This window comes from Hyla sarda, chromosome 12 (genome assembly GCF_029499605.1).
Source record: "Hyla sarda isolate aHylSar1 chromosome 12, aHylSar1.hap1, whole genome shotgun sequence".
NCBI lineage: Eukaryota > Metazoa > Chordata > Amphibia > Anura > Hylidae > Hyla > Hyla sarda.
This window is the reverse complement of record NC_079200.1, coordinates 12711804-12722764: the sequence shown is the minus strand read 5'-3', so window position 1 is coordinate 12722764 and position 10961 is coordinate 12711804. Positions and strand designations below refer to the sequence as shown.

The 10961-nt window shown below is 42.9% G+C and overlaps 1 protein-coding gene across 1 annotated transcript in view; it reads left to right on the top strand.

The window, feature by feature from the left end:
• The first annotated feature begins 3117 nt into the window (after window positions 1-3117).
• The window catches only part of EDEM2 (ER degradation enhancing alpha-mannosidase like protein 2), a 32519-nt gene continuing 24675 nt past the window's right edge, over window positions 3118-10961 (top strand). The window contains exons 1-3 of the mRNA XM_056548004.1: window positions 3118-3495; window positions 7328-7438; window positions 9851-9890. Coding sequence (XP_056403979.1) covers window positions 3239-3495; window positions 7328-7438; window positions 9851-9890 — 408 coding nt within the window. The 5' untranslated portion in view covers window positions 3118-3238. The remainder of the gene's footprint in view (window positions 3496-7327; window positions 7439-9850; window positions 9891-10961) is intronic.

The following is a 10961-nucleotide window of genomic DNA, read 5'->3' as shown; positions in this document are numbered from 1 at the left end:
CCAGCCCACCGGAGCACCTGAAAGCTGAACTAATTTACACAGGATAAGTCATCAACTGCCGAGTCGAGAAGTTCGTGACGAATCGAATTTACTGAAAGTTCGCTCATCTCTAATCTTATCCCCTAGCCAAAGGATTGGGGATAAGATGTCTAGCAACTTGGTACCCCTTTAAGGCCCTTTTACACAGGCTGAATGTCAACTAAAAAAATGTTTATTAAAAAAAAAAAAAAAAGACCAACAATGGAGAAACTGCTAATTTGTGTAAATAGGGGATGTGCGTCCGACGTTGATGAAATGAAAGGGCTGCACAAATGATTTGTACCTGCAGCCTGAACAATAATTGAGCTGACCGGGACCTGATCTGCTCATGTAAAAGGCCCCTTGGCTGTGTTTTTTTTTGCCTTAATTTTGTCAAATCTGCCGGCTCTCCAACATTGGTAGAATGTCCGCACAGAAATTTTCCATGCCAGAACATGGCTTTAGGCGAGACCATAATGATGGGGAGAGGCTGAATGGTAAACCACAAAATGATTCCAGGTCTCGCAAACATGGCCGCCCAATTTCTCGTAGGTCCATTTACAATTCCTGACATGATAGCGAACTTTTAGGCGCTTTGGAATCTACAAGAAACAATCCTATCACAGGGACAAAATGCCACAAAAAATGCCCCCTCTTTTTTTTATTAGTGTAGTGCAGTGGTCCCCAAACTGTGGCCCTCCAGATGTTGCAAAACTACAATTCCCAGCATGCCTGGACAGCCGTTGGCTGTCCAGGCATGCTGGGAATTGTAGTTTTGCAACATCTGGAGGGCCACAGTTTGGGGACCACTGGTGTAGAGTATTAGGCTGCATTCAGACCACGTTTTTGCAATACAGTTCCTGTATCAGGTTTTGGATGAAAATCAAATTCCTCAAAACCAGACTAGGGCTGCATTCACACGTTTTTACGTTACGGGTGCCGGATCCGGCTGGGGGCGGGGCAAACGGGCACTCTCTTACCCCAGCCGGGCCAGCGCTGAAATCCATTTACTTTAATGAGCCGGTGTCAAACGGTGACTCCGGTCGGTTCGTTTTTGCACCGTATGCGGTTTCCTGACCGGACCTAAAACCATAGTATACTCCGGTTTTAGGTCCGGCCACAAAACCAAATACGGGTCAAAAATGAGCCGACCGGAGTCACCGTTTGACTCCGGTCGGCTCATTAAAGTAAATGGATTTCAGCGCTGATCCGGCTGGGGTACGGAAGTGCCCGGTTTGCCCCTCCCCCAGCCGAATCTGGCACCCGTACAGTGAAAACGAGGTGTGAATGCAACCTAAACTGTATCAAAATGTGTACAACTGTTAACCCGTATACAGTTAAAAATCGTATACGGTTTGAAAAATGATGTCCGGTTGCATCTGTTAAGGAAAAAACTTTTCCTTTTTTAACTTTTCACTCCATTATGAATAAAGTTTCACTTGTTTGATTGAAATTCCAAGAAAAAAAACTGTGCTAAGTAAAAAACTGGACAGAACCGTACGCACATACGGTTCTGAACGGTTCACATTGACTCCCATGTTAATAAAAAATAAAAAGGTAAACAGTTTATTATTATTATTAATTTTTATTTTTTTTATTTTAAATCAACTGGTGCCAGAAAGTTAAACAGATTTGTAAATTACTTCTATTAAAAAATCTGTACCCTTCCAGTACTTTTTAGAGGCTATATGCTACAGAGGAAATTATTTTCCTTTTTCATTTTTAATTTTTTTTTGGTCTTGTCCACAGTGCTCTCTGCTGACACCTCTGTCCGTGTCAGGAACTGTCCAGAGCAGCATAGGTTTTGCTATGAGGATTTTCTCCTGGTCTGGACAGTTCCTGATACGGGCATCACGTGTCAGCAGAGAGCACTGTAGACAAGACAAAAATGAAATTCAATAAGAAAAGAATTTTCTCTGTAGCATAAAGCTGCTAAAAAGTACTGGAAGGGTAAAGATTTTTTAATAGAAGTCATTTACAAATCTGTTTAACTTTCTGGCAGTAGTTGATTTAAAAAAATAAAAAATAAATGTCTTTCACCAGAGTACCCCTTTAAGGCACTTACCACAGCCCTCTGGGCACTTTGACCCCCACCTTCCTTGATGACGGGAGTGATGGCCTGCTTAGCAAATCACCGTCTGGGTAGGTGACTGATCCCAGTATAGGAGAATGCAGGGGTGTCCCCTAGCAACAGAATGTTATTGGTGAAAGATTCTATTTAAAGGGGAACTGTCAGCTCTAGATTGCATTAAAGAGGATGTACTGAGCCGCAGCATGCATGCCTCTTTCCTCCCCCACCTTAAAGAGGTACTCGGAGGAAGAAAAAATTTTTTTCAAATTATCTGGTGGCAGAAAGTTATACAGATTTGTAAATTACTTCTATTTAAAATGTTTAATCCTTCCAGTAGTTATCAGCTGCTGTATGCTCCACAGGAAGTTGTGTAGTTCTTTCCAGTCTGACCACAGTGCTCTCTGCTGACACCTCTGTCCATGCCAGGAACTGTCCAGAGTAGGAGCAAATCCCCATAGGAAACCTTTCCTGCTCCGGTCAGTTCTATATTTCCCTATTGCACTGTTTCCCCAACCAGTGTGCCTCCAGCTGTTGTAAAACTACATCTCCCAGCATGCCCGGACAGCCGAAGGCTGTCCGGGCATGCTGGGAGATGTAGTTTTACAACAGCTGGAGGCACACTGGTTGGCAAACACTGTCACAGGGGGAGATTTATCAAAACCTGTCCAGAGGAAAAGTTGCCCATAGCAACCAATCAGATCGCTTCTTTCATTTTGCAGAGGCCTTGTTAAAAATGAAAAAAGCGATCTGATTGGTTGCTATGGGCAACTGGGCAACTTTTCCTCTGGACAGGTTTTGATAAATCTCCCCATCTCTTTTGACTCCCTGCTAACCATGAGGCGAATTTGGTGAGGACCAATTTAATCTAGGGCAGCCTTCGGCACTGCAGATGTTTTGGACTACATCTCCCATGATGCTTTTGCAGTAGTTTGGCTGTCAGAGCATCATGGGAGATGTAGTACCAAAACCCGAAGGTTTGCCTGCCTATGCCTGATCTAGGGGGGGATCACATGACTTAAGTGCATATAAGCACCGCCCCGAGCCTGACCGATCACGTGGTCTTGACACTATCGTCAACGCCCCACTAGCCAATAAGGCTTCGTCTAGCGCTGCGCTGAGTGTACCTATAGTAAGCCCCTCCCCTTATTGATGACGTCGCACCGGATAAAGAAAGATGGCGGCCTGTCACTCTCCGTTTGCCCTTACAGTGAGATAAACAGACCAATCGCTGTGCTGCACCGTACGCGAACCCGGAAGTGGGCGTGGCCCGTGTGTCAGGATGCTGTGAGCCGGTGTGTGATGCTCGGGCTGCTGTATGTCGGGTGTGTGGGGCTGCTGACTGCTGTGCTGCCGGGACACGATGCCAGGCACAGCCCGATCACACAGCAGGACATGGCTAAGTATAGGTAAGACCCCTGGCCTGCTGAATGATGGGAGTAGTAGTCACCTTGCACACTTAAAGGCTTCTATTTGTGGGGGACTACAATTCCCAGCAGACCCTGGGCATGAAGAGATCTGTATTGATCAGCTGCAATGCCTCAGACGTCTTCACATAACGTAAACACCGGCAGAGCTGCGCTTTTTTTTTTTTCTTGTTGCGGTTTGTACGTTTTTTGCCGTCACTTGAATATTTTTGGTGTCTATTAAAACCTAAAAAATTTATAAAAAGTGATCAAAAAGTCTCCTCAAAATAAAAATTGTACCGATCAAACCTTCAGATCACGGCGCAAAAAATGAGCCCTCATACATCCAACTATACGGAAAAATAAAAAAGTTATAGGGGTCAAAAGATGCCTATTTTAAACATACTAATTTTGGTGCATTTAGTTATCTATTTTTTTTATTTATTTTTTAACCCCTTAGGGGCTCAGGGCTTTTCCGTTCTTGCACTTTCGTTTTTTTTTTCCCTCCTTACCTTTTAACCCCTTAAGGACTCAGCGTTTTTCCGTTTTTGCATTTTCATTTTTTTCCTCATCACCTTCTAAAAATTCATAACTCTTTCAGTTTTGCACGTAAAATTCCATGTGATGGCTTATTTTTTGCGCCACCAATTGTACTTTGCAGTGACGTTGGTAATCTTACCGAAAAATCCACAGCGAAACAGAAAAATTTGTACATTTTTGGGGGCTTCCGTTTCTACGTAGTACATTTTTCGGTAAAAATGACACCTTCTCTTTATTCTGTAGGTCCATACGGTTAAAATGATCCCCTACTTATATAGGTTTGATTTTGTCGCACTTCTGGAAAAAAACATAACTACATGCAGGAAAATGAATAAGTTTAAAATTGTCAATTTTGACCCCTATAACTTAAAATGTTTCTGCATATGGGCGGTATGAGGGCTCATTTTTTGCGCTGTGGTCGGAAGTTTTTAGCGGTACCATTTTTGTATTGATCGGACTTTTTAATCGCTTTTTATTCATTTTTTCATGATATAAAGTGACCAAAAATGCACTATTTTGGACTTTGAAATTATTTTGCGCGTACGCCATTGACCGTGCAGTTTAATTAATGATATATTTTATAGTTCAGACATTTTCGCACACGGTGATACCACATATGTTTATTTTTATTTACGCAGTTTTTTTGTTTTTTTAAATGGGAAAAGGGGGGGGGAATCTTACTTTTATTACGGAAGGGGTTAAATCATCTTTTTACATTTTTTTTTTCACACTATTCTTTTTGCAATGTTATAGCTCCCTCTAGTGGCTATAGCACTGCACACACTGATCTTCTACACAGATCATTGCCGTGCATTAACATGTAGATGATCAGTGTTATCGGTGGTTGAATGCTCCAGCTTGGATTTCAGGCTTGGAGCAATCAATCGCCGATCGGACGTGCCGGAGGCTGGTAATGGACCCTCCGCTCGCGTTATAGCTGATCGGGACATCGCAATTTCACCGTGATGGTATCGATCAGCCCGACTGAGCTGTTGGGAGTGTATTTTTGTTACTTTAGACGGGGTGATCAACTTTAAACCCCGTGTCTAAAGGGTTAACAGTGCGCAGCACAACAATCGGTGACGCACACTATTAGCCCAGGGTCCCGGCTTTCATTAGCCATTGGGACTGACCCGCTATGACGTGACCCCGTGCTATAGACCAGGCGCAGGGCGTACAGGTACGCCTTGTGTCCTTAAAGGGGTACTACCGTGCTGACAACTTATCCCCTATCTAAAGGATAGGGGATAAGTTGCCTGATCACGCGGGGTCACGCCACTGGGGACCCCCACGATCTCGCACACAGTACCCCGCTCTCATCAGGCCCCGGAGCGAACATGATGACGGGGGCCGGTGATCGTGACGTCACAGCTCCTCCCCCGCATGACGTCATGCTCCGCCCCTCAATGCAAGTCTATGGCAGGGGGCGAGACAGCTGTCTCGGCGCCTGCCATAGACTTGCATTGAGGGGCGGAGCGTGACGTCACGATACTCCGACCCCATGAACGGCAGTCATCAGACCCGGACCGGATGTTCTGTGTGCGAGATCGTGGGGGTCCCCAGCGGCGGGACTCCGCGCGATCAGGCAACTTATCCCCTATCCTTTAGATAGGGGATAAGTTGTCAGCACGGTAGTACCCCTTTAAGAGGTTAAGTAGTAAAATAAAACCTATATATATTTAGGTATCCTTGTAATTGTATGGACCTACAGATAAAAGATAGGGTGTCATTTTTACCGAAAAAGTGCACTGCGTAGAATCGGAAGCCCCCAAAAATTACAAAATTGTGAAATATTTTTTGAAATTTTTTTTTTTTTTCATTTCTACCCCACAAATATTTATATATATTTTTTGTTTTGCTGTAGATTTTGTGATGAAATGATTGATGTCATTACAAAGTAAAATTGGTGGCGCCAAAAATCAAGCCCTCATATGGGTCTGTAGGTGATTTTTAGAAGGTGATGAGGAAAAAATGAAAGTGGCAAATGAAAAATTTCGTCGACCATAAAGGGTCAAAGCAACTTTGTGAAGGCCTATAAATAAAAAAGTCCACATTTCGTTCTTTTACCACTTACCTCGCCTCTGAAGAATGGTACGACCCTGTAATAGGTCACATGACCATCCAATGCTTCATCACATGACCATCCATGGTGTGCGCTAGGATGGAATAACCTGTGGGTTGTACCATTTTTGCTTACTAGAACGGAGGGAGGGGATGCGGTGCCTTCCTTAGTATAAAGAACGTAATGTGATCAGAATTTTTAATAAATGCATATTAGAAAACTGTACGATTTCCTATTCTGTACGTAATAAACAAAAACAATACCAAGCAGACAACTGATTCGCCAGCATCGGTTAAAACAGTCGGAGATGTATGGCATAAAAAATTTGTGTTTTGGCTACAATTTAACAAAGCGCTCTTCTGTCCCTTATGTCAAACTTTGACTTTCGACCACAGCTACTTCTGCCTGCAGATGTTTTGCCGCTCTTTGCTTTATGAGCTGTGATCAAGTAGACAATAGTCTCCGACACCATCAACTCGGGTCACGGACGAGCAATGAGCACAAGTAATAAAGTTTATTAACAGCAATATAAGCTAAAAGGAGTGATGACAGGGGTGTCAGAATTTAAAGGGGTATTCCGGGCAAAAACATTTTGTCCCCTATCCAAAGGATAGGGGATAAGATGTCTGATCGCGGGGGGCCCGCTGCTGCTGAGGCCCCCCGCGATCTCCAGTTTCGGAAACCTCCCGGACTGGGGACGTGACACCGCGCCACGCCCCCTCCATTCATGTCTATAGACATGAATGGAGGGGGCATGGCGCGACGTCACGTCCCCAGTCCCGGAAATCCGGAGGTTTCCGAAACTGGAGATTCAGCACCCGCATAGAATGAGTGCTGCAGAGAGATTGTGGGGGGTCCCAGCAGTGGACCCCCGCGATCAGACGTCTTATCCCCTATACTTTGGATAGGGGATAAAATGTTTTTGCCCGGAATACTCCTTTAAAATTCTGACACCCCTGTCATGACCCCTTTCAGCTTATATTGCTGTTAATAAACTTAATTACTTGTCATCATTGCTTGTCTGTGACTAGAGTTGATGGTGTCGGAGTCTGTCTACCGGCAAAACATCTGCAGGCAGAAGTAGCTGTGGTCGAAAGTCAAAGTTTGACATAAGGGACAGAAGAGTGCTTTGTTAAATTGTAGCCAAAACACAAATTTTTTGTAACTTAACTGTAAAAATAAGGGGGTTTCGTTATGGATGAATTATATTCAGACGGTGACTTTCATTTCCAGGGATCGGGTGAAGTCCATGTTCTATCACGCCTACAACAACTACCTGGACAATGCCTTCCCTTATGACGAGCTGCGACCTCTGACCTGTGATGGGCAGGACACGTGGGGAAGGTGAGATATAGTTATACGGTCATTTGAGAAGTTGTTCTGCTTATGGTTTTCCAGCTTTTGACATAGTGACGAGTAAAATGCATTTATGTAGGGTTGTATTTGACATTCCTATTTTTATACATTACTGGGGCTATTAAAGGGAACCTGTCAGCAGACATCCTTAAAGGGGTACTCCCGTGGAAAACTTTTTTTTTTGTTTTTTTTTTAATTTTTTTTTTTTTAAATCAACTGGTGCCAGAAAGTTAAACAGATTTGTAAAACACTTCTATTAAAAAAATCTTAATCCTTCCAGTACTTTTTAGGGGCTGTATACTAAAGAGAAATCCAAAAAAAGAAATGTATTTCCTCTGATGTCATGACTACAGTGCTCTCTGCTGTCCATGTTAGGAACTGTCCAAAGCAGGAGAAAATCCCCATAGCAAACATATGCTGCTCTGGACAGTTCCTAAAATGGACAGCAGAGGTCAGCAGAGAGCACTGCTCTCCTCTTTAGTTTACAGTCCCTAAAAAGTACTGGAAGGATTAAGATTTTTTAATAGAAGTGATTTACAAATCTGTTTAATTTGACACCAGTTGATTAAAAAAAAAAAGAAAAAAAAAGTTTTCCACGGGAGTACCCCTTTAAATGGTTACTGTCATTAAAACTAATTTTTGCTATTGCACTCCTTATGGTAAATAAAAAATCTTTCAATATACTTTGTTTAAAAAAAAATAAGTTTTCTATGTTTTATTTGTTTAAAATAGCTGCCACAAGGTGTCTCCCTATTTGTCCAGAGCACATTTTCCCCATCTCTTGCACAGACTTTGGACTCCTGGCTGGCCTGGCAGAAGTCTATAATCAGGAAATGCATTCTGGAGTGCTGAGGGGTGTGTGTGTGTGTGTGCAGCCTTAGCCAATCATAGCTCATCTCACACTGAACTGCTCTGGGCTGTGTGTAGCAGAGTGAGGGAGGAAGTTCTCCCCTGTATGGCTTCAGATGATGTCACGCCTGCTGGGGAACGCCCCTTCCCAGTCTGTGAATCTGACTGAGACTGAGCAGAAAATACAGAGCAATATCAAGGTAGAAAACTAAAAAAATATAAAAATAAAGGCAGGGGGAGGTTTATCATGATGGGGGCAGTGACCTGGGAGGGTTATAAAATGTAACAAGATCATGACAGGTATTCTTTCAACATAAACCCTAACTGTAATCAAATATTTACCCCTTAACCTAACCCACCCCCGAAGTGTAACTCCAGACCCTAAACCTGTATATTACTGCCCCTTATTGTTTTAGCCCTAGGTGGGAAAGAGCAGCAGTGTCAGGAGGAGCACGATGAGCAAAATGGTAATTGATTGCTTCTGCCTGCCATGTCAGTTTTTGCCAAACACAGCGGGATGTGCCCATAGTAGAACGTGGGGCCGATATTCTCAGGGGCCGATTATGTGACGCGTCACTGGCAGACTATTACGGCTTTTGTTATACCGCCACCCGGTGCACATTTGAATGTAGCCTCTGAAGTACCCCTTTAAGGCCTATATACCAATCTCTACATGTAGTTCCTGCTAATAACAAATGCTTGACTTATCAACTGCAATCCTTAAAGGGGTATTCCAGGAAAAAATGTTTTTTTTTTGTTTTTTTTTAGATCAACAAGTTTAACAGATTTGTAAGTGACTTCTATTAAAAAAATCTTAATCCTTCCAATAATTATCAGCTGCTGAAGTTGAGTTGTTGTTTTCTGTCTGACAACAGTGCTCTCTGCTGACATCTCTGTCTGTCTCGGGAACTGCACAGAGTAGAAGAGGTTTGCTATGGGGGTTTGCTTCTATTCTGGACAGTTCCCGAGACAGGTGTCATCAGAGAGCACTTAGACAGAAAAGAAGAACTCAACTTCAGCCGCTCATAAGTACTGAAAGGATTAAGATTTTTTAATAGATGTAATTTACAAATCTGTTTAACTTTCTGGAGCCAGTTGATGTATATAAAAACATTTTTTCCTGGATAACCCCTTTAAAGGAGTACGCTGCCCCTAGACATCCCACCGCTGGGAACCCCTGCGATCTCTGCTGCGGCACCGCAGTTGTCCGGTGCACGGTGAGAATTTCGCTCCGTGCCTGATGACTAGCAATGTGGGGCTGATGTCACAGCCACGCCCCCTCAATGCAAGTCTATGGGATGGGGCGTGGCGACCTCCACGCCCCCTCCCATAGACTTGCATTGAGGGGGCGTGGCCGTGACGTCGCGAGCCTCTGGTGCAGCTGCCGGCGTTCTAAACGAACGCTGGGTGCTGCATGGAGATCGCGGGGGTCCCTTTGGATAGGGGATAAGATGTCTAGGGGGCGGAGTACCCCCTTAAGTACATGGGTGTTTTACGCTAAAGGCTTTTCTATACATCGTTACATTCACTGTCTTCTCTTTCATTTTGCAGTTTTTCTTTGACTTTAATTGATGCGCTGGACACGTTATTGGTGGGTATATACCTCGTGGAGCTCCTATACGCCAAACCTAGTTTATTGCACGTTCTTTTATTTTACAAAAAATAAAAAAAAACTTTTCACATGTCAGAAGGTTTGATCGGTCGGGGTCTCATTCCTGAGAACCGGCGGGGAGACATGAATGGTAGGGTGCTTCAAAATTAACTTTTTTTTAAATCATCTGGTGCCAAGTAAAACAGATTTGTAAATGACTTCTATATAAAATCTTAATCCTTCCAGTACTTATCAGCTGCTGTATGCTCCACAGGCAGTTGTGTAGTTTCTTTTCTGTCTGACTACAGTGCTCTCTGCTGCCACCTCTGTCCATGTCAGGAACTGTCCAGAGTAGCAGAGGTTTGCTGTGGGGATTTGCTTCTGCTCTGGACAGTTCCTGACATGGACAGAGGTGTCAGCAGAGAGCACTGTGGGCAGACAGAAAAGAATAACACAACTTCCTGTGGACCATACAGCAGTTGATAAGTACTGGAAGGATTAATATTTTTTAATAGAAGTAATTTATAAATATATTTTTCCACCGGAGTACCCCTTTAAGGAGGCAGCCAATTAAAATTTGTAATGACAATTGTACTATATACATAACACCTTCCATTTTACCATAAAATGTACGGCATATGATTTAGGGGGGAGGGGGGAATTGGGGGAAAAGAAACGCTATTAACCTTGCGGGTTTTTATTTTTATGCACTGCTCTTTATGGTAGATCTGGCATGTTGTCTTTATTCTGTGGGTCATTATCATTACAACGATCCCCATATTTGCATTGTTTTTGTATAATTTTACTACTAATTTTATAAAAATGTAAACAAAATCGGTATGCTTATATTCGCTCTATTCTCACCCCTCTAACTTTATTTTTTGTATATGGGGCTGTTTGATGTATTTTTTTTATTTTTTATTTTTTTTGCGCCGTGATTTGTAGTTTTTATCAGTATTTATTTTGATATATAATATATATATATATATATATATATATATATATATATATATATATATATAATTAACACTTTAGAAGTCTAAGTGTAGGGTCACACGTAACAGATCCGCA